This window comes from Penicillium chermesinum (genome assembly GCF_028974085.1).
Source record: "Penicillium chermesinum strain IBT 19713 chromosome Unknown utg000009l:1.0-952002.0:1.0-954369.0, whole genome shotgun sequence".
NCBI lineage: Eukaryota > Fungi > Ascomycota > Eurotiomycetes > Eurotiales > Aspergillaceae > Penicillium > Penicillium chermesinum.
This window is the reverse complement of record NW_026695319.1, coordinates 824,496-845,587: the sequence shown is the minus strand read 5'-3', so window position 1 is coordinate 845,587 and position 21,092 is coordinate 824,496. Positions and strand designations below refer to the sequence as shown.

At 52.9% G+C, this 21,092-nt stretch overlaps 13 protein-coding genes across 13 annotated transcripts; 6 read left to right on the top strand and 7 right to left on the bottom strand.

Annotated features, from left to right (window-relative positions):
* Positions 1-70: 70 nt before the first annotated feature.
* Positions 71-3,192, top strand: N7468_010777 (translation initiation factor 2; the record flags this gene model as incomplete). Its single annotated transcript, XM_058480072.1, has 4 exons — positions 71-91; positions 306-1,352; positions 1,406-2,987; positions 3,041-3,192. 4 exons carry the CDS (start codon positions 71-73, stop codon positions 3,190-3,192), a joined length of 2,802 nt encoding a protein of 933 aa, XP_058325595.1.
* A 281-nt stretch (positions 3,193-3,473) lies between these two features.
* Positions 3,474-4,308, bottom strand: N7468_010776 (HNH endonuclease; the record flags this gene model as incomplete). Its single annotated transcript, XM_058480071.1, has 2 exons — positions 3,474-4,052; positions 4,108-4,308. The coding sequence occupies 2 exons, from the start codon at positions 4,306-4,308 to the stop codon at positions 3,474-3,476; spliced, it is 780 nt and encodes a 259-aa protein (XP_058325594.1).
* Positions 4,309-4,742: 434 nt separating this feature from the next.
* N7468_010775 (FAD/NAD(P)-binding domain-containing protein) lies at positions 4,743-4,997 on the bottom strand (the record flags this gene model as incomplete). The annotated part of the gene is made up of 1 exon (XM_058480070.1): positions 4,743-4,997. One exon carries the CDS (start codon positions 4,995-4,997, stop codon positions 4,743-4,745), a length of 255 nt encoding a protein of 84 aa, XP_058325593.1.
* Positions 4,998-5,776: 779 nt separating this feature from the next.
* Positions 5,777-7,437, bottom strand: N7468_010774 (purple acid phosphatase family protein; the record flags this gene model as incomplete). Its single annotated transcript, XM_058480069.1, has 4 exons — positions 5,777-6,198; positions 6,252-6,593; positions 6,647-6,829; positions 6,894-7,437. 4 exons carry the CDS (start codon positions 7,435-7,437, stop codon positions 5,777-5,779), a joined length of 1,491 nt encoding a protein of 496 aa, XP_058325592.1.
* Positions 7,438-8,784: 1,347 nt separating this feature from the next.
* Positions 8,785-9,069, bottom strand: N7468_010773 (uncharacterized protein; the record flags this gene model as incomplete). The annotated part of the gene is made up of 1 exon (XM_058480068.1): positions 8,785-9,069. The coding sequence occupies one exon, from the start codon at positions 9,067-9,069 to the stop codon at positions 8,785-8,787; it is 285 nt and encodes a 94-aa protein (XP_058325591.1).
* A 704-nt stretch (positions 9,070-9,773) lies between these two features.
* On the top strand, positions 9,774-10,541 carry N7468_010772 (haloacid dehalogenase, type II; the record flags this gene model as incomplete). The annotated part of the gene is made up of 2 exons (XM_058480067.1): positions 9,774-9,939; positions 9,991-10,541. The coding sequence occupies 2 exons, from the start codon at positions 9,774-9,776 to the stop codon at positions 10,539-10,541; spliced, it is 717 nt and encodes a 238-aa protein (XP_058325590.1).
* A 615-nt stretch (positions 10,542-11,156) lies between these two features.
* On the top strand, positions 11,157-12,070 carry N7468_010771 (EI24 domain-containing protein; the record flags this gene model as incomplete). The annotated part of the gene is made up of 3 exons (XM_058480066.1): positions 11,157-11,201; positions 11,265-11,842; positions 11,896-12,070. The coding sequence occupies 3 exons, from the start codon at positions 11,157-11,159 to the stop codon at positions 12,068-12,070; spliced, it is 798 nt and encodes a 265-aa protein (XP_058325589.1).
* A 756-nt stretch (positions 12,071-12,826) lies between these two features.
* On the top strand, positions 12,827-14,928 carry N7468_010770 (uncharacterized protein; the record flags this gene model as incomplete). Its single annotated transcript, XM_058480065.1, has 2 exons — positions 12,827-14,479; positions 14,533-14,928. The coding sequence occupies 2 exons, from the start codon at positions 12,827-12,829 to the stop codon at positions 14,926-14,928; spliced, it is 2,049 nt and encodes a 682-aa protein (XP_058325588.1).
* Positions 14,929-15,793: 865 nt separating this feature from the next.
* On the bottom strand, positions 15,794-16,426 carry N7468_010769 (uncharacterized protein; the record flags this gene model as incomplete). Its single annotated transcript, XM_058480064.1, has 1 exon — positions 15,794-16,426. One exon carries the CDS (start codon positions 16,424-16,426, stop codon positions 15,794-15,796), a length of 633 nt encoding a protein of 210 aa, XP_058325587.1.
* Positions 16,427-16,454: 28 nt separating this feature from the next.
* On the top strand, positions 16,455-16,808 carry N7468_010768 (uncharacterized protein; the record flags this gene model as incomplete). The annotated part of the gene is made up of 1 exon (XM_058480063.1): positions 16,455-16,808. One exon carries the CDS (start codon positions 16,455-16,457, stop codon positions 16,806-16,808), a length of 354 nt encoding a protein of 117 aa, XP_058325586.1.
* A 21-nt stretch (positions 16,809-16,829) lies between these two features.
* Positions 16,830-17,219, top strand: N7468_010767 (uncharacterized protein; the record flags this gene model as incomplete). Its single annotated transcript, XM_058480062.1, has 1 exon — positions 16,830-17,219. The coding sequence occupies one exon, from the start codon at positions 16,830-16,832 to the stop codon at positions 17,217-17,219; it is 390 nt and encodes a 129-aa protein (XP_058325585.1).
* A 748-nt stretch (positions 17,220-17,967) lies between these two features.
* Positions 17,968-18,216, bottom strand: N7468_010766 (uncharacterized protein; the record flags this gene model as incomplete). The annotated part of the gene is made up of 1 exon (XM_058480061.1): positions 17,968-18,216. The coding sequence occupies one exon, from the start codon at positions 18,214-18,216 to the stop codon at positions 17,968-17,970; it is 249 nt and encodes an 82-aa protein (XP_058325584.1).
* A 106-nt stretch (positions 18,217-18,322) lies between these two features.
* Positions 18,323-20,677, bottom strand: N7468_010765 (neutral/alkaline ceramidase; the record flags this gene model as incomplete). The annotated part of the gene is made up of 3 exons (XM_058480060.1): positions 18,323-19,967; positions 20,009-20,416; positions 20,472-20,677. 3 exons carry the CDS (start codon positions 20,675-20,677, stop codon positions 18,323-18,325), a joined length of 2,259 nt encoding a protein of 752 aa, XP_058325583.1.
* Positions 20,678-21,092: the final 415 nt, after the last annotated feature.

Genomic DNA, 21,092 nt, shown 5'->3' with positions numbered 1-21,092 from the left:
GGGAAACCTTAGTCAGCGCATCCAAAGGAGAATGCGCGACCGCAACAATTAAACAGTGGAGCATCGCATCATGCACCGCGCAGTATCAAGGGTAAGTTAACCGCCGCGGTCCCAAAGAGTCGCTCTAACTTCCAGCTCCAGCTTCGCCGTCACGGTCTCACGCGCCCCCCTCCCCCGCACGCTCATTCCAATCCTCCGCGTTCTATCTAAACCAAAATTCGAGTGATAATGGAGATGGGAGCTCAACCCCAGCCAGGTCTGCGTCGAGGTTTGGTAGTCGCTGGGCCTCGAGAAATGTTCCAAAGCCATCCGGTCTTAGTGCTGCAGAGCAAGCAATCCGCGATGCACTCGTTGCAAAAACCCCGCCGAAGCCCGAACCGACATCAGAAGTAGAATCTGAAAACAAGCTAGCATCAGGGCAGAAGGCAGAGGCGGGCGCCGCGTTAGATCACCAACCTAGGCAAGATTCGGACCCGTTTTCGGGCCCCACGGGTGACAATCCTGCGGCCAAGGTCACCAGTCGTTGGGGATGGGGTAATCGACAAGGTGGAAAGCCGTCAGGTCTGAGTGCCGCCGAGCAAGCAATGCGAGATTCGATTGTTGCGAGAAGTACGCCTACACCATTTCCAGGGCTCGGAGTAAAGCGAGAAACCCCAGGACCATCGGATCGAATTCCCGGGACCCCAGCGCGATCTACACCTGTTAACCCCGAACGCAAGGCGTCACAGCGCCAACGCTCGAAACCGGATGTCAGGAGGACACCAGGGGATTCAACCTCATCGGCACAGAAAGACCCTAGGTTGAACTCGGATTGGACCTGTTTTAGATGCGGCGCTCTTGTCTTCGCAAAACGACCCATGTGCCCGCGCTGTGGGGGTCGACGACCAAGAGAAGATATGGAGAAGCAGCAACGGCCAAAAGAACGACCGCAAGACAGGAGGGAACCAAGAGCCCCGCGAAATAATCAAAGAACCGCGGTCCCCGCTTCCTTGGCCAAGTCCAACGAGTTAGGTCGCTCGTCTCTCGTTGACACTGAGGAAGACGCCAAAACTTCAAAAGAGAGCGCGCGGGATAGTGAAAAGGAGGCAAAGTCCCAAGCGGATGCTGCATGGAAGAAGAACCAGTGGACTTGGGACATGTCAGTCCTCGATAAGCTAGAAAGCGGGGCGACTGAAGAGCCCTCCGGGATGCAGAAAAAAGACAAGCGCAAAAATGGTCAAAGGGGCCGGGAAGACGAGGATGACCATGATGAGGATATCGTGCGTCGCCGTGAGGAGAAGAAGCGCTTGAAACAGCAACAAAAGAAAGAAGCAGAAGCCGCGCCCTCCCTCTTTACCTTCCCGAGTTCATCAGTGTCACCAATCTCGCGGACGTCATCGGCGTCCGGCCGGGCCAGTTCATCGAGCGCATGGAGGAAATGGGGTTTGAAGATGTCGGGTATAACCACGTCTTGGATGCCGAGACGGCAGGGCTGGTTGCTGCGGAGTTCAACTACGAGGCTATCTTCGATACTGGGGCGGAAGATCTGCAGGCTGCGCCTATGCCAGAAGATACCACTCATCTCCCCCCTCGGCCCCCGGTTGTGACTATCATGGGTCACGTTGATCACGGGAAAACAACCATCCTCGACTGGCTACGCAAATCATCTATTGCCGCCACGGAACACGGCGGTATCACACAGCACATTGGCGCTTTCTCAGTGGCTATGCCCTCCGGCAAGACGATTACCTTCTTGGACACCCCCGGCCACTCCGCATTCTTGGAAATGCGGCGTCGCGGAGCGGACGTTACCGATATTGTCGTCTTGGTCGTCGCGGCGGATGACAGTGTCAAGCCTCAGACTGTTGAAGCCATCAAGCACGCCACTCAGGCCAACGTCCCCATCATTGTTGCCATCAGCAAGGTCGACAAGGAAGGCAGTAACCCGGACCGTGTCAAAGCGGATCTGTCTGCCAACGGTGTTCATGTCGAAGACTACGGCGGAGACGTCCAGGCCATTCCTGTAAGTGGTAAGACCGGCACCGGTATGCTCGACCTGGAGGAAGCCATCGGGGCTCTCTCTGAGATGCTGGACCACCGCGCAGATACCGCCGGTAACGTGGAAGGCTGGGTCCTGGAGGCCTCTACGAAGTCTTACGGTCGTGTGGCTTCGGCGCTTATCCGCCGGGGCACCTTACGGCCTGGCGATGTCATCGTGGCCGGTACGACGTGGGCTCGTGTACGGACACTCCGGAATGAGGCTGGCGTGGCGGTTGACGAAGCTACTCCTGGGATGCCCGTTGAGATCGATGGCTGGAGGGAGCAGCCTGCTGCCGGTACCGAGATCCTCCAAGCAGAGACCGAGCAGAGGGCCAAGGAAGTGGTGGAATATCGTCTGGAGCGTTCTGAAACGCAGAAGATGGGCGAGGATATGGCTGCTCTTAATGAGACGCGGAAGGCGGCTGCGGAGAAGCGCAGGCTCGAGAATACAGATCCTGATGAGCTATCCGAGGTTGCGGTGCAGTCGACCGGTCCAAAGGCCATCAACTTCATAGTCAAGGCCGACGTGGATGGCTCCGCAGAAGCCGTGTTGAATTCGATGGCCGCGATTGGGAACAACGAAGTCTACGCAAATATTCTTCGCTCGGGTGTCGGCCCTGTAACGGAGTTTGACATTGAGCACGCAGCCACCGCGGGCGGGAAAGTGATTTCCTTCAACATGGCCATTGATCCGCAAATGATCCGATTGGCCGAGCAAGCGGGCGTGAAGATCATGGATCACAATATCATCTATAAATTGATCGATGATATCAAAGAAGATCTCAGCTCTCATCTTGCACCCAACATCACCCACCGCGTTACCGGTGAAGCTGAGGTTCAACAGCTGTTCGACATCACCATTAAGGGCCGAGAGAAGATGTCGATCGCGGGTTGTCGCGTGCGCAACGGTATCATCCACAAATCGCGCAAGGTTAGGGTTCTGCGGGGCGACAAGACGATCTACGATGGTAAGGACTCCCTCTCAACTTTTGCGGCCGCAGCTATCTAACCCTTTCCCTAGGTGCCATGACGTCGCTCAAGAACGTCAAGAAAGACGTCACCGAGATGCGCAAAGACACGGAATGTGGTATTGCCTTCGAGGACTGGGCCGAATTCGCTGTCGGTGATCAGGTCCAGTGTTACGAGGAGATCCACGAGAAGCGCTCCCTGTGAAGTGAACCCGGATGTAATTTCTCTGAATGGCTTGGTCGAATGTTTCGCGCGGACCAGGTTGTCTGTACTATATATCTCCCCTTCTCATCATGCTTGCATATTAGAGCGGCGTTCCCTGATCACAAACTACCCGGACAATTTCTGTCATGAAAAAAGCTACCTGTATATCATACCAACTAGGAATATAAGAGTCAGACCCCTTGAATTGAGCTCATAGGCTTTTGGAAATACCTCCTTTGTTCATCTCCCAGTCGTCGAACTTAGGGCCTTCTCATGTAATGCTACGTGGCTTTCCATCTCACTCGGCTAACCCATTTCGCCCAATCCTGGACATCCTCCCTTTCCAGGATGCGATCCACCGTATAGTACTCTCTCGCTAACTCTTCGTTAGTTGCCATCCGATGCACAAAGCTGTGGCATGCCCGACAAAGCCATGCTACACTGTTCAACATCCATTCGTCATGCCAGCCTTTCTTCAGGACCTTGGCATGAACGCCCCGAGGAATCAGGTGGTGATAGGAGAGCGGGATCCAGTCCCGATCACAGATCTCACAGGCATCAGCACGTGTATTCGACCACGCTGGGGGCCCGCTGGTCACGCTCGCTATATACTCCGTCAAGATGGGTGCGAGGAACTCGGGAAAGTCCGCGGCGTCGGGGATAAGGCCATAGACTGCCAAAGAATCGGTCACAGCGACCGGCGTGACGCTGCACAGGGGGTCCAGGAGTGCGCGGTTGAACGGCGCATCAGGATCCTCGGGGATGTAGAGCTTCGCAAGGGCTTGATCATGCTGGATGGCAGCGTATGAGAGGGTCTGGAGAGCCTCGGGAAAAGACGAAAAGGTTTCAGATGCGATGAACTGGGAGGTTAGTTGAGCGTGAGAGGTTTCTCTAGGTTGTTCGAAGGGGACGTACGTCGATAAACTCGGCTAGTTCTTCCGGATCAACTCGATCAGCCACTGGGATGAGGGTCGTCCCCTCTACTTTGGGCACATCCTTGCGGTTGTTGCGCTTTGCTTTTGCGTTGCGCTTGGATCTCGGCTTCTCTGATCGAGCGACGATCGCGTTGGAGAGACACTCCCGAAAGACCGCGTAATTTTCAGGGGATAAGGTCATTGGAGCCGACGGTTGTCATGGTCTCCCCGGCTGGGATTCGATGGTGATGGCAATAGCACTTTGTCGAGCTCCAAGGGCTTGATCAGGTAGTCAGTCCAGGCTTGCTCGGGCTTCCATCTGTCAAAGACTTCTCCTGATATACGTCATCGGTCCACGATGCTCCAGTGCACTCAGCGGATGTGGTTCATCAGCGTGTCGAACCTGGTTTCGCGGTGATGTAGATGGCCACGTGACTTGCCCTTTCCCGTGGGGAAAAACAGTTGTACACAGTTGCGGGATAATATGGGCACATTCTGAGTTGGCGAGTAATGTGCACTCGGTTTATCATGCGTTGTACCAGCGGAAATTTAAACTAAGTTCAAGCAGGGCGATATAGAATGAGGTGGGATTGCGACTGGTACTAGTACACCGTTCTGGACATCCTCGCTGCAAGCTCAGCGTGCAGCCCAAGTACCGGTGGCTTTCGTTTTAGGATTATACGCTTCAATGAATGGTTTCATTCCATCCGAAAACATCGTGGCCTCACATTCAGTGCTGCGGCGAATCACGTCCTGGCCCTGGGCAAACATTGCCTTTTCATACGATGCCAACGTATCTTCCAAGACCTCTTTCCCGAAGCTGGCATCCTTCTTTCGGGTCTTGATGAGATGATCCGCCTTGCTGCCGTGGACTTGGTATAGGAGAGTCATCCTTTTCATAAATCACGTAGTCTAGGATTCCGTTAATCTCGGGGAGCCGAGGCTGCTTAGACCGGCGCCGATAATTGCGATAGATAGCGGTCCTTCCATTGAGAATGACCGAGTCTATTCGAAGAATAAAATTGAAATGAGATTCCTCTGCATCAAAAACACAGCACCTTTTGCGCGGACGCATTTATTCCACAAAACACTCAACAGCCAGACGAGCAACGCAATAGATCCTCATCTACCTCTGAAGGCTCCGACTGGTAGAAAACGGAAGAGCCTCGAGTTCCCTCCTGGGTGGCCCCTTCGCGTTTCCTAGGAGCGGGTTCACAATATGGTGGTAAGTAAAACTCCATATTCTGACAAGGCGTTCGCGGAGGGACGAGAGATCTCCCACGCGACCTCTTGGCGTAGGATGTAGAGACTATTGGCTTTCTGCGTAACTATTCAAATTGTGGTATGTCACCTTTTATTGACATCTATCTTGGTTTGGCCACTCTAGCACTACCGGTTTCTACCGGCTTTGCCAACAAATACTGGTTGATCATGGCAAACATTCTATTTCTAGGCTTTTGGAGAGCGTTTACTAGACGCAGATAGAACCTATAGGTTCTGTAGTAGGATGCCTAGCAGACCATATCTTGATATATCCTGGCGATAAATTTATTCATTAAACAAGATGCTACAAGAGAATCCGTAGCACTAGGGAAAGAAACCAGGGTGGCGGGGCCGTTATATGAACTATGGAATCCACACCGGACCGGTCGAGGCCAGTCGTTGTGTCTCTAGATAGAGCCACACTTGCGGTCTTTGAACAACGTCGCGGTGTCAAGAATGGTGTTATTGCTGCTAGACACGAATTGATGCGTCATATGAGTGCAATTATGGAACGTGATCTTGCTCCACCCGTAGGCGGTATCCTCGGCGTAAACAACATAGGGCTTCAGGGGTAAAGCATAGTTGTCCAATCCATCGTAGTGGCCCGGGGCGGCGGTGGTAATGTACCACGGCGATGTGGGGTTGTCCAGACCGGCCGGATCAATCACATAGTCGTTCAAGGGCTGGTTGCGCTCGTAGAAGTGGGTGTGCGCTTGGATGACAAGGTCGACGTTGTGCTGAACGAGCAGCGGCTCGAAGACATCCTTGCATTCGGTACAGACGGTAGAGCTGGTGTTCTTGGCACTCACGTACCAAGGGCGATGTACCGCTGAAAGATCGATCAGTTGTGGATTTTGCTCCAACGTGAGCGGAAATGCTTACCCGCAACGACCCAAGGTGTCTTCTGACGGTCCACACTCTCCAAGTCCTTCTTGAGCCAATCGATCTGCTCGTTAGGGTAAGATCCGAATGGGCCAGAGTTCATGCCTTCCGAGGATCCTGGCTCGTCCGGCCCAATGAATCCATCGCCGATATCAGTCTCAGTGTTCAACTGGATAAAGTGAGTCATGCCGTGGTCGAAGGAGTACCAGAAGTTTCCCACACCCCCAGATACATCGCTAGGCATGCGATAATGGTTGCGGAAACCCGTGAAGTTGGTCTGGCCCATCGGACAGATGCTGACATTATAAGCAACCCCGTTGTCGGTGGTGCCTCCATTGTCACCTGGATGCATGAGAAGCGCTATCTCAACTGCAGCGAAAGAGTTGGACACTTACAGTTCGAGTCGTGGTTACCAGGTCCAACCATGTAGGGCCGATCGGCAGTCAAGGCAGTCATTTCGTCGAAATACTGATTCAAGAGCGACTCATACAGGGCCGGGCCATCACGGACTGTATCATTGGGAAGGAAGCCTTGCGCCTCCTCCTTCAACCAGTAATCGGCGTAGGCAATGTCGCCGGCTACCAGAGGGGATACAATTAGCATGATACGCGAGACATCCGAATGCCCATAGGGAAAGCCTACGATGCCAATAGAATTCCCACTCTGACTTCATCGACTGCAAGGACTGGATTGTGTTATTGTCGTGGGGGCCTAACGGGGCATTCCCGCCGTTCGGACCAGTAGTGGTTGTAAGTCCTTGGGGACCCATTAACCCCAAGTCCCCGCCAACTGCAATGGTGAAGGGCGTCTTATCACCAGGCACACGAGCAGTCTTCATGGTATAGATCTGCGTGGAGTTCCCACACTGCGGCTGATAGTAATACATCGTGTTGGGCTCCAGGCCCGTGATCTTCACATGGTTGTTGTAGGTGGTCGAAGTGGGATAGGTGACCGAAACGTCCGACTCCGCCCACTGCCAAAGGGCATCGGGATGGCGTCCGTAGCGAACATAGGGGTGATGCAGCTTGGAGTAGGTGTTCCAGCTCACCGTCATGCCCCGGTCTCCCGAATAGGCCAGATGGGCCTGCATCGGGGCAGTGTTCCGAGTACATTCGCTCGTAGGGGAAGCAATTGCGGACGCCCCGGCGAGAACCACCAGCATGGACTTAGTCCACCCACGGTCCATTTTTGGAAGATTGAAACAAGACTCACGACAATAGTCTAACCCATCGTCCCCAGTACGAGCTTTTATATCTGTGCTAGATATTCCTTCGGTTCAGCCTATCAATTAAACTTTCGGCTTGCGTGCACCACCCGAATAATCTTCCGGATTCAGGAGATTGTACCTGGCTAGCAAGATGGAGCGTTCCAGCTTCGCCAATCACCGTCGTTGCATTATCCCAGTCAAGCAACCAGGCGTGTGGCTAGTCCGCACGTGGGCCAAGCACTATCGTGGCCCCACTAACTCGTATTCCAGCTTCACTGAGAGCCAGTGATGCCCCCCATGTGCTCGACGGCACTGACTATACGGAATATGTACCTGGAATTGTGGTTGGTCCAAAATCAAGAATGAAGCCCAGCGAAGTCGGAGTTCCCCCTTGTCCCTACCAATCACGGGAAGACGATGACATCCAGAAGCCTGCAGGTGGAGTATGAACAACGCCAGAGAATAACTAACCGCAGTCATGAATATGATGAATAGATTTATCAGCTAAAGACAGGTAGGGGCTAAAGACTAGGCCTTTCAGAGAGAATTAGCGAGTTTCCTGACTGGCAGGATTCACATGTGGAGATGCCTGCGTCCACCACTTGCCAAACTTGTATTAGGTTCTCCCTCACCATTGCTCGTTCGTTTCTCCCTCACGCTTATTATTTCGTCGATCTTCTGCATGGGGTATCTCCTTTCCTCTTATATCGGAGCCTAGGACCTGCTGTAACTGAAGAACCTATGACCATCCTTTAACTGCTGAGAAATAGGATTCGAAGAAACTAGCCCTAACCCCAATATGACCCGTCTCTGAATGCTGTTACCTTCAATTGAGGACGTCCAATATCGTGTAGAATGTCTCGGTAAGGCTGTTCGCCCATTCGCCTCGAGTGACTACATATCTAGGTGTAAAGACATGGTTGACGATTTAAGGAGAACTAGACCTGGGGGTTCTTTATTTGGCCAAAGTCCAACCCATCGGAATGCTGACCTGGATGTCACATGTAGCTGTTACTCCTGGGCAAAAGTCGGTCAACTTTACCAGAATTTGGTATACACACCCTGTGCTTCCGCTCGTCCAATTGAGTATATATTGACAAGTCCAGTTATGCCGGAACCTACGGTGCCATTACGCAGGTAATACGCAACGCTCATTCTTGGCAAACTGTATATTTTCTGATGTAAAAAGTGACGGCTGGATAAATAAAGTTCCCGCCATTCTAGCACAATCGGATTCATAATATAGTTTACACCTTTACTTACTTCACGTATGATGCTTCCTGGTCTAGATAATGAAAACAGTCAAGACCCATCTTGGTCAGCCCTTTATATTGGGCCGTCGCATTCCTTCTCCTTAATGCGTAAGGATCCCGCAGTAATCGAGGCGCCTTCGTATCCGGACCTGGCAATGAATATAGACGAGGAGAGGGCAATTTCAGAGATGCGGAATCTCTGCTCAGGATCCGCCCTATCCCGGCTGTACAAGATGCGCTTGGGCACAAGTGCGATGAAGTTCCTATACTTGCACATCCTGATTCTTCTGCTCAAAGGAGATCGGAGATGGGGATCTTTCGGATGATCGTCTGTCTTCGGCGCGGGAGGCGATTTCATTACTCCCCGGTCTTGTCTCGAATTGGACCTCAGTTTACAATGAGGTGGATTGGTAAGTTCCGACGTAGGCGTTTCTATCTTCGGCTTCGAAGACGGATTGAAGACAGGCAGCCTTTGTACCCGTTCTTCGTGGTGTTTGAGAATATCGTGAGCAAAAACACCGAACCAGCCCCGGCAGAGTCGGATCTGGAGCTTTTACAGCTAAGCGCCACCTACTTTCGGCAAGTGAGTTCGCAGATGCGAAAGTGGAGAGTGGTCTGTGCCGGATTAGAGCACATGGCTGCTGTTTCCCACCAACTTGCTCGAATCTCGTTCGCCACCATATTGCCAGCTCGCGATCCGCTCGTTCTCCTAGCCAGCCCAACAAGCGAATGCGTCGAGACTCTCCATCGCGTTTCACCGAGAAGATAGAGGAAGTAGCTTTCCGGATCTCACTGTCCCAAAATTTAGCCTGAGTGGCTGCCAATCGATATGGATACGATATGCCGGATGCTTGAAGACGAGCTTCACGTGCCGACTGGCAATCCAGCACGAGCCTGAAGCACCGTGAACCACCGGCACTGAGATGTGTCCAGCCTGGTGCTACTTTCTACCCCGCCCGGCGGGCCCCGACGGAAGACTGACATCAACCAGCCGTCCATTTATGGTTCGACATGCCCCATCCCGGACCAACTCTCCTTCCATCACACTGAACGAAAAAGAAAATGAGTGGGAAAACTGTGATTGCGTTTGACGTTTACGGCACGCTGCTGTCGACGGAGTCTATTTCCTCGAAACTGGAGGCCTACTTTGAACGCACGAAGGCGCAATCGATTTCCGCATTATGGCGCCGGTACCAACTTGAGTACACATGGAGACTCAACTGCATGGGTACGAGATCAATCAAGACTTCCAGGCATTAGGCTGATTCCGAATTCCCAGAACGCTATGAAAACTTCTCGATTGTCACCAAAAATTCCCTACAACATGCGCTAGCTGACCACGGAGAACAATTATCGGACGGGGACATCGCAGACTTGATGGAAGCATACGACAGCCTTTCGGCGTTTCCTGACGTCACGCCAGCGTTGAACCGGATTGGGAATGACCCCAATCTACACGCAGTCATCTTCTCCAATGGCACCCAAGAGATGATCTCGAACTCCGTGCGTCGTTCCAAGGAGCTTTCACAGCATGCCAGTAAACTTCACGACTTCGTATCGGTCGAGGATGTTCAGAGATTCAAGCCGGCCCGGGCAAGCTACGCCAGCCTTGCCGAGAAGGTGGGGAAGCGACCAAGCCAGATGAACGAAATATGGTTGGTGAGTGGGAATCCCTTCGACATCACCGGCGCACGCAGCATGGGGATGAATGCGATCTGGGTGGATCGGGCTGGGAAAGGATGGCACGATGCAGCCGCGCCCCAACTGAAGCCGACTGCCATCGTGCATAGCCTGGAGCATATTGTAGATGAGATCCAGAACCGAAAGTGAGATGATTCTCTACATTTCACATCTTCACTGTCTTCACTGGAGCAAAGCAATTCACCACAACAATTGACCATAATAATTCATGATTGATTCAAATCAACCTTGGTAGTAATACCTTGCGGAGAGTCGAGGTATGACTTCTGATCCATATTTCAACGCATGCACGCGATGGCCAGGGTAGCGGATGTCCCTCACCGCACTGGAACAAAGAGCTCAGTTCATTCTAAAGGGTGCCTACGAAAGACCTCGCTGTCCAGCCTTGAAAGTGCCGAGCCGACCGCGTGCAGGGGTCGGAAGGGGATGTACAGCTGTTATGTATTTCCAAATGCTCCATATAGAGAAGCATCCGGGGTAAGCCAGCAGAGTCACTCTTTCCTCCCATTTCCCCTCGAAGAACCCATTGTAGAGTGAATTCCAGAGTGAATAATAGGGAGGATTTTCAGTTTATGTATGGAGAAGAAAAGAAGCGCGCGGAGCGAAATTTTCTCGAACAAAATAGCGCGGGCTGACTCATCGCCACGTGATCCCTTATCGATAAGAGCTGTAGGGTGGAATCAAGCTGCCTTGTTCTGGTTTCCTCTACGGCGCTTGTCTGCTTCACCAGGACACCCCTCCATGATGGCGTGGGATCAGACACGGTCGGCTTGGATTTACCCATTGCGGGTGGGTGATGAGATTTTTCAAAACCCCCCAGAGCTGTGAAATACGACGCTAACTGTTGACTAGGGTATTCAATATTTTGCGACCCACCGTTTTCTGTGGCCTCTCTTCAAGGCTCGCCTGTTACCTATTGTTCTCCTCTCCACCTTCGTCTACTTCCTCCTCTTCTTCTTCACATATCTGCCGCAAGTCGCATTCCTAGCCCTTTTCCAGGGAAAAGGAGCGTGGGTGAACGGCGCATTCCTGGTGCTGGGTGAAGGTGCGGCGATCGTGGCGGGTCTTTTCGAGGCTTTCTTTGTGGATGAGACTCTGGTGGATATATTTGACTCGATTCTCATTAATGAAGGCAATGAGGAGCTTGTCCTGAGGTCAAGAGTGATCTACCCGGAGGCTGGTGACCCTACTAGTCGCCTGGGCACTCCGACGACCAGTGCGGTGTATGCGCCCTTCTCCCTCCGACAGATCCTGGAGTTTATCATCCTGCTCCCACTCAACTTCATCCCTGTCGCCGGTACACCGATGTTTCTGGTTCTCACTGGATACCGGGCGGGTCCCTTCCATCATTGGCGATACTTCCACCTGCTGGATTTCACGAAGCCAGAGCGCAAGGATTTCATTCGGCGGCGGCAGCTGCAGTATACCACGTAAGTGTCCATCGTGTTGACGGCCCACACCACCGAGTGTTAATGCGTCTTAGTTTTGGAACTGTGGCTCTGGTTCTCCAATTGATCCCTCCCTTTTCGATGGTATTCTTGATGACTACGGCGGCCGGCGCTGCGCTCTGGGCATCCGACTTGGAAAAGAAGCGACAGCTTGCTAACCAACGCCCGGACCGACTGGGACAGGCGTATCATGATGACTTTTCCGTATGATGATTGGACGGGTTTATGTACCTCGGTCCAGCAGAACCTACTTTGAATCCCTAGCGGCTTTGTTTCCCTCCACCTGTAGCCCAACTTGACGTAACCGGTGATCCTGGGAGCCAGATCCGCGCCCTGCCGGGACCCTAGTAGGTATAGAGCATGAAGTCTATAGGATGCTAGGGTCTGCAACTGGCATCAACAAGGATCACTGGATCCGCCCCTCTATGTGCCCACGTGACCCGCACCGAGGGAGCTGAACGCGATGCTCGCATCTGTGGGTTTGCGCCGAGCATCGCGCTAAAACCCGCTAGTTCATTCCTTGTCGATTTAAATCCGGGGCTTTTTGGGTTGCATCCTCCAGCGCCCTCCTTCTGATCGCTGCTCCGTGCGCCACTCAATTCCTCATTGGCTCGTCCCTCGAACCCGCCAGGAAAAGGTCCTGCACAGGGTGCGATTCTGCCTTATTCGTGCACTGCGGCCCTTCGGCATTTGGCAGCACCAGACCCACGGAAACTAAGAGTGCGAGTGGGTCATCCAAGGAAGCTTCCCCCCGCAGCATCTGCATGGGGGGTTTTCCGAATTGCATCGTGGAGAACCTGGCCACCTGCACCAGAATCTAAAGGATGCTGAAAACGACCTGCTCCTTTCATGGATTCGAAAACCAGGCTGCGGAAGGCTTGCGATGCCTGCAGCATCCGCAAAGTGAAGGTGAGCCGATCCTCGGGTCTGCATTTCCCCCTATATGGCTGACTTGCGCGAAGTGTGATGCTGCCGGTCCGCCATGCCGCTCTTGCGCGAGCTTGGACATTCCATGCACGTATGAACGGCCTAGTAGGCGCCGTGGGCCCCCCCAATCGCCATGCGGAGATTCTCAAAAGGCAAAAGCTGGAGCATAAACAAGAGCCATCTGATGCCTCGCCAGGGAGGGCGACGGACTACCAACATGCGAGCACTCCTCAAGCCTCCTCAACCATTGTTCCTTCGCTCTCTGCCCCTTCCTTGTCTTCGGAGTCCATCTGCTCATTGCACACCGTGCAGTTGCTTCTCGATGACTTTTTCGTGTATATCCATCCTTTAGTTCCGATACCACATGAGCCCTCCTTCCGAGCGGCCTTCGAACGCCGGGAGGATGCCACTAGTGGCACTTTCCTAGCCCTCCTCGCTTCCATGATTGGATTCCTCGTTGCGTCGTTCCCTAGACGACCAAAGTTACGTCTCAACACCGAGGCAGAGCGCTCTGCATTCCCGAATTCGATCGCATTGGTCAAACGATGCCATGATGTTGCCATTCAAGCTCGAGGCACTGGGTATCTTGACCGAGATGCTACGATATACGACGCCGCTATTAGTTATTTTCTCGGCGCATGCTGCGCATATGTCTTCAATATCCGCCGGTGCCGCATCTACCTGGCCGAATGTAACTCAATGATCCAGATTTATGATCTATGCCGTCCGGCAGGAAGTAATGCGGAAGTCGCCCATACGACGGGGCTGTCAATGCCGAGTCCAGCAGCAAATAGCCCAGGGCTCTCAGCAGAGACTGTTTCTCAGGGCCTCACGGAAAAGAGGCCGATCGATCTAATCACGCAAGAGCTTGGGCGCCGCCTCTTTTATGTGACCTTGGCGGGCCATCAGTCACTACTCCAATTAGGCTCTCAGGATTCCAAGATCAAGATGCACTTGCCGCCGGAGACCTCGACTGACTTTTATCCCCCTTTGCCGCTCGAGATCGATGATGAATTCATCTTCCCGTCTCATTTTAACCCACAGCCGGCCGGCAGGGTGTCAAGATTGGTGGGGTTCAATGCGAATGTGAAGGTCTATCGCTCGTATAACTCCCTTCTTGCTTGGGAACTCGCTTTCGGGAGTGGTCAGATATTCAACTGGGAGCATCAAAGATCCACCCTGTGGGACTGCCTGCAGCAAGCCAAGGCTGCACTTCGGGATGTCCCGATCGAACTCTCATTGTTCCACCCCAAACAAGCTCCACCTAGGCTCCCTGGTCTTGTTGGAGATGGGTCAGTATTCAGCTATCCCCACGACCATGTGGACCAAGAGAAACGGGCGATACAGTATGAAATCCAGAAGGCCAATATCTATGCCAGTCAGCTGTGCACTCGATCCTGGCTGGTCGAAAAATATTGGTGTCTCTACGAAACATACATGAAATATCGAGAGCCCAATGTGTCAGATCTTCAACGGAGCACGACACCGCATGTCAAATCTGAAGACCACGCAGGCGATGTGAATGACGTTGCAAATGCATCCACAAATTCCTCGTCGCAGGCTGTAGCACATGCACAGACCGACTACATTGGCCGTATGATGGCCGAAGAACGAAAACTCGTGATCAAGGATCTGTTCGTCCTCCTCCGAACGGTCAACGAAGTGAATATGGAACCCAATGGTGCGAGTATTGTAAGTGTTCTCTGCTGTACGCGTACGGATCCTGACACTAACCCGTGCCTGAGACGAGTAAAATCCGCCAAATAGCATCCACCCTTCTCAATTTACCCTACTACTCCAAACCCCCCAGTGCTGGCACCACCCCAGTCACCGACCCGTCTGCAAATCCCGCCGCAGCCGATTCAAACGTCGCACCTTCCGGGCTTCACACACTCACCGCAACAGAGGCAGAGTCCTACCTGCATGCGTTCATCGAGACCCTCATCCGACTCGAAGGCTACACGTCCCCAACAACAGAACCCGGCAGTGCCTCAGACGAGCTTAGTCCGCGTGCCAATGGCCGCGCCATGAGTTACTTGAGTGACTATGAACGCGACCAGGAGGAGCTGAGCCAATGGGCCAATCTGAAAGAATATCAGCAGAAGTTTGCTGAGGCGGGAGGGTGGCTTTCTGAACTGTGAACTCGATCCAGTTCGATAATATCACGAATTAATGTTCCATGAGATCTCGTCACTATGATGAGTATCGAGTATCCTTCGATAACCCTCCCAATGTAACAGCTAGAATATATCGACTGACCTGACCCCGCTACAACCCATCGCTGCTAGTGAGCTCCAGACGTCGTCATCTTTGTTTGTTTTTTCCATATGAACTGTTGGACAGATCCAACGAACGCTGCGGCAGTCATGCGTGCCCTCGAATCTTCGAGCTTGGCCCTAGACCGTAAACCTAACGGTAGCCCTGGTCTCTGAAGAAAGCTGCGATGTTCTTCGTATTCTTTCCCAGGCGAGGAAATTAATCAGGGTTACCATCGTCATGCAACTTGACGGTAAGCCTTTCACCCACGACTTTGTTGAAAGACATCATCTGTCTTTACTCAATACAGTCAAACCAATGCATGTTATCCGGGGCCTCCTCCTCGATGCTGAATTTCGACTACCGAGTTATTCAGTGGCATATGAGTTGACTGGAATATGTTATACATAGGATGTGAGGCCTTTGACTTCAATGTATTCTCGCATGTGAAGCCTATTATTCAATGGGCTCGGATAGGGGGTAGGATACGACTGAAGGATGCCAATACTACTACGAGTTTGGGGTCAGATAACTCGATGGTATCAAGATAATCAACCCCGTCGGGAGAGACGCTCAAGGCCCGAGCCCAAAGGCATTAAAGAGATTGGCATTTGTTCCTGTCTTCTACAAATTGCAGAAAAAATAAGCTAGATAACTCCATTTGTTTTAGACTAGATTACTGCAGAATTGCTATATCGATCTCAAACCAATAAAAAACAGATATCCTTACTCGACCCAATTCCCAAACTCTTACACAGTGGCTGTAGAAACCGTCGTAACTGTTGTAGTGACTGTCTCCGTCCTGGTGATGAAAATATATCCCGAAGGTGACGTCGGGACCACAGACAACACATTGGCATCGTCAGCAGCAGCACCGCCATTAGCCATGGAAGAAGGGGTAGATAGCCCCGGGGCAGCTGCAGCAGCCGGCGTGACGGGGATGACAACAAGCGAGGTCGGACTGTAAGGGGCAGAAGAGGTAAGAATGACCGTTACGGTCGACGCAGGTAGGGGTGCGGCAGTGACGGTGACCGAGTGAGTAACAGGAGGCTCAGTCACTGGCTTGGCAGTCACAGTGACAGTATAAGTAACCGGCGGCTCCGTCGCAGTTACAGTGACAGTCGCTGGGGTAGCTGGCATAGACACAATCGAAGCGGGAGCCTGAACAGTGACACGGATTATGCTCGGCACTGGAGTGACACTGGTAGAGGAGGGCTGGACAGTAACCGTGACTATCTGAGGCAGCGGTGTGATGACGGAGGGAGGAGACTGGATAGTTACCGTCTGTGGCGGCTCAGAAACGGTGGTCCCTGGCTGGGTAACTATGGAGTTGACGGTCACGGTATTTGGAGCTTCAGAGATAACTGGTTGTACTGGGGTCATCGTCGAGGTCGACACAGGAGTACTCGGTATGAAAGCGGGGCTCGATACCACCCAAGGGAGGATTTCGGACGTACTCCATGTCACAAATGAGATCACCGGAGAGGATGTACTCGAAGCAGTGCCTTCTACAGTTGATATATTTGGTGCTGGAGGCGCTGAGCTTCGGCTGGACACTGGAGGAGACGAGGACTCGGGCGATGACAAGAACGATGAATGTGACAATGATGATAACGACGCCTTATCAGATAGGCTCGATTTTGGATCAGATGAGGGGCCAATTGAAGGCTTTGCGGGTGCACTTGTTATCGGCGTGGAAGTAGCATCGGCAGAGTTGCCAGACGATTGCGCCAGAGGACTGGACAAGACTGTACTTGCAACATGACTAGAAGTGGGTGGATAGACAATGACCGGTGATATCACCGGAGTGGGCGACGAGGTTGACCTGAAGCTTGTTGCAGAGGACGCTGAATATATAGATGCAGATGGAGACAGAGTGGAGAGCAAGGCAGAAGGCTTAGTGGTAACATCAGCAGACGATCTGCTCGTTGCAACCGACTTGGATGCCAATGAAGGGGAGCCCGACGCAGTTGAACTGATACTAATCGCCGACGGCCCTGCTGAAGAAGACGGCCCTGGAGAAGACGGCACTGGGGTAGAGACGGAAGAAAAAGTGGAAGACTTTTTCGTCACGGAAGAAGCAGACACAGAAGATGTTGTGGCTGCATTCAAAGTTGATGAGCTGGGAAGACTGGACGATGTGGGTATTGAGGTAGCCGTGGTTGGCGTCAAATGAGTGCTGGAACGCTCTGTAGGCGAAGAATGAGTAGTGGGCGAAGATTGGGACTGCATACTCTCAGTAGACGAGCCCCAACTTGAAGTTGTGTCGTCATCCAACCACGTGGAGGGCAATGTCACCGGAATCACGGTGAGTATGCCATTATCCGAGAATTCATCATTTTGAAGCTTCGGTGATGTGAATTCCGGCGAGGGTGTGATCCCCGGCGAGGAGCCTGTGGGTGATCCAGCGCGAGGCTTCAGAACGAAGGATCGAGAGAGCCGGCCAGCCGAGCAACTCCCAGCCAAGATCCCAAAAACAATGTAACGAACGAAATGCATCTTGGTGATTCGGACAGCTCTGTAATTCTTAGTGCCGTAAGAAGTGCTCTCCAGGACACAGATTAAAAGAAGGAAAAAAAGGGCAGGGCAAGAGATGGAATATGTAAACCTGCAAGAAAGGTCGATCTCAAAGAATGAAAGGATTGTTCTCTGTAAGGAGTAACATGACACGTCGAGGAGTCGCGAGATGTCAATACAGCGGCATGGCTGCCGGAGTGAATGAAAAGAGTGTGAGGGATATTAGAACAAGCCACGCTATGCAGCAACAAAGAAATGAAACGCAAACGAAAAGATGCGTCCGGAGGGAAAGGGAGCCATTTAAACAGATGGGGGCCTAGACACTATCGAGTCTGGCTGGCGTCGAAATCAGAGCCGCCGAAGCTAAAGAGGTGGGACGAGCTGGTTTCACTCGAAATAGATCGCCTTCACGCGGAGTGTTGCAGGAACCGCCCAGCGGTCCGCTGCGGGTCCTGATTGGTGGGCATCCTGGCCCACAGTCGATCTCCGCGCGTTGATTGGCCCGTTTTGGATCTGAATAATTTAGGCAGTTGTTCTGCAAGTTGCTTCTGCCCATAGCGCTGATGGTGGATTCTTTGGCTTTGGCTCATCAGTGCTGCGGTGGTGTTCTCAGGAAGGATGCCCTTCAGCGCAGATGGAGACTGAGAAAGCATCATTTCAGACGTTTGGGTTTATTTACAACGGACTAAAAGTACATGGGAATGAATGGATTTAGACTGGGCGCGACAATGCTTAAGCTACTGCAGACAACGCGGACCAATTTTAGGAAGAAGACACAGTGAAGGAGCTCCCGATGCCCTCGAAGGGTGAAATCTTCCCGGTCGCTTCCCGTGAATCACCGTAATAATGCAAACGATAGGTGCCATCTTGGAGGGTTGTGGGGTCGTCTACGCTGTAGAAGCTGTCTTCGATGGTCCACTGGATCGTCACCTCGCTATAGCCAAGGACCGTGTTGGTGCGTTCCCACAAAAAAAGGAGATTCCAGTCGCGGTCGGTACGAACAACCTCCCAGTGACCGGAACTCGGGTTCTTCCATTCAACCGCAGCGAAAGTCGCTTCCTGGCGGAGGTTGTTTCTGGGGTTGGCGCCCACGAAGGTAGTGTTCACGACGTCACCCGGCCCGAAGGAAGAGGTATTGGCTGGATGAACGAGTACGTCCCCATATGACATCCCAAGCGGGGCCCCGTCATATATCACCCCGGTGATGAAACTGAGGGAGTGATTGGTATTCACGGGCGGGCTCGGTCCACTTGGTATGGGTGGTAGAGTGGTGACATCCTTTGCGCTCCCTAGATATGGCAGATATGTGAGCGTCAAATTAATATAGGCGGCAAGGGTGTTAGGCCCGAAAAGAGTCGATGCGCCTTCGTAACGTTGCACATTATATTCTTCCTCGGTCGCCACGTAGTGCGCATAGCTGTTTGAGGGCGCGCCTAGCACAACCAGTGGGTCGGCAATTGAGAGTTTTTCTTGGACTCCTTTGGAGATAGCTTCCTTCCAGCGGCGCCCTGACATAGTTGTGGCCTCGCTGGTTGAAACAATCACAAAGAGTTGGCCCACGCGAAGGACTTGGATGTCGACAATATCAGGCGCCCAGGCGTACGGTACGGTGAGAGTCCCGACATCTAGCAAGATATCTTTGGCCCCTTGGCATTCCCTCTGTTCCTCTGAGGGCTCGTGAACCACTCCCCGGGCTACTTTCCAGAGAGGATTGTTCGTCGATGGGCCAGTGGCATTTTGTGTGAAATCAAATGCGCCCGGGCCATCCGTCGTTCCAGCAGCAAAGGAGTAGCCCAGTGCCGCAGGGCAGGTCTTCAGGATGCTCGAGTTGAACGGGGATTGGAACGAGTACCCATTCAAATCATGATACACATGGAAAGAGCGAACCCCCGCACTCCCAGTGAGCGCAGTTCCGTTGGTACTCATCTGCTCGTAAAGCGATTTAGCTGCGGAGTATTGCCGCTTCCCAATTTCAAAACAGCTTTTGGCACCATTATCCTTGACCCGGAAGAAGGGGCCGCGGCCATGGCAAGCTTCGTTCGACCCGCCACAGGTACTATCCGAGTATGTGCACATCTGGTCAGAGCCGTCTTCACACCAGGCACCGAGGATGTTGGGGCTGGTATCGCCAACATTGGATTGAGAGAACCCGATGACAACATCGTCAGCAAATCTCGAGTCCCCTGTGATACTTCTCTCGAAGAGATATGCGGCCACCCCTTTATTGTCGCCGGTCACTAGGGTGTTGTTGTTATACATCGAAGTGCCATGGACGGGGAACCAGGTCAAAACCGCCGAGGTCTTGTTATCTGACGCACGATCGAATCGCAGGAGAGTCAGCGTCTTGTCCACATTAGCCGAATAGCGAGCCTTTTCCTCTTCCGGGTTATGGTCATACGAAAACGGACTGCGATTGACATTCGCATCCTCTAGGTCAGGTCAATGGACCCAAAGGACAAGCGCCCCGGCGTCAGATTCTCGTGGGCGCGCTGGATCGAAAGAATTGTGCCATCGACGATGGCTTGATAGCTCTGCTTGTCGAACCCCTTGGTCGGGATCTGCGGCAGAAGGTAGTTCATCCATGCACCAGGGCCAGAATGGGAGTGCGTGCCCGTGAGCGCAATATTGTGCTCGCCATAGCGCGCATAATCTCCACCGAGCGCAGCCAGCCCTTGCAAGACTCCGTGGCGCACCGCTGTATCCCCTGCAAGGGTGTCCAGCACGAGGTAAATAAAGGTGTCGTCGGGCTTCTTAGGATCCGCGAAGATGAAAGCCCGCGAGTAGATTCTCTGCCGTAGGCCTGTGCCCAACTGATCCAGGCTCGCATAGCCATTAAAGTCCACTTCCACCACAGGACTGAACTTCGTGTTAGTCTTAGAGCATCACGCTCGGCGGGAAGTAGTTACTGCACCCAGTCACATCTGCCTTCCCTGCGCCGACTAAAAACAAGCTGTCGTCTGCCACAGCACTTCCTCTTCCTCTCCACTGATTAAAGCTCCGCGAGAAGCTGGCCTCGGGGATCTGATCGTTCTGTCGTGCGAGAGCCACGAGCTGCACGAATACCAACAGGGCCAAGGCAGCGCCCGCGAATAGGGATCCCATTCGAAGGTTCACCATGGCGTCTCTACCCTGGTTACAGATTGCACTCCACAGGTTTAGGAAGGCGAGGATTGTGACATCAGTACGCGGTGAAATGCGGCACAACCCCCAAGGGGGACCACGGGCTTTAATAAAAGGAGCTGAAGAGGGGAAAAGCTGGATCAGTACCAGCTCATGAAGATCTCTACCCCGGCTTGGCAAAGTTAACAGAGGGTTGCATCGCTTAGCCGCGACCAGGTGATGGACAGGGATGACTGGCGGGGACCATGCAGCTTCCCCATCCTTCTTTCACACATGCATTATCCAGTGCCTAGGCATCTTCTCACTTATACTCCTGCTGGGAGGTTCTATGAATCAAATGGGGCAGATCGGATCCGTCGTGATTGTGGTCCAGATCGCCAAGTACGCATTTCCCGTGCCGATGCCAGCGGCA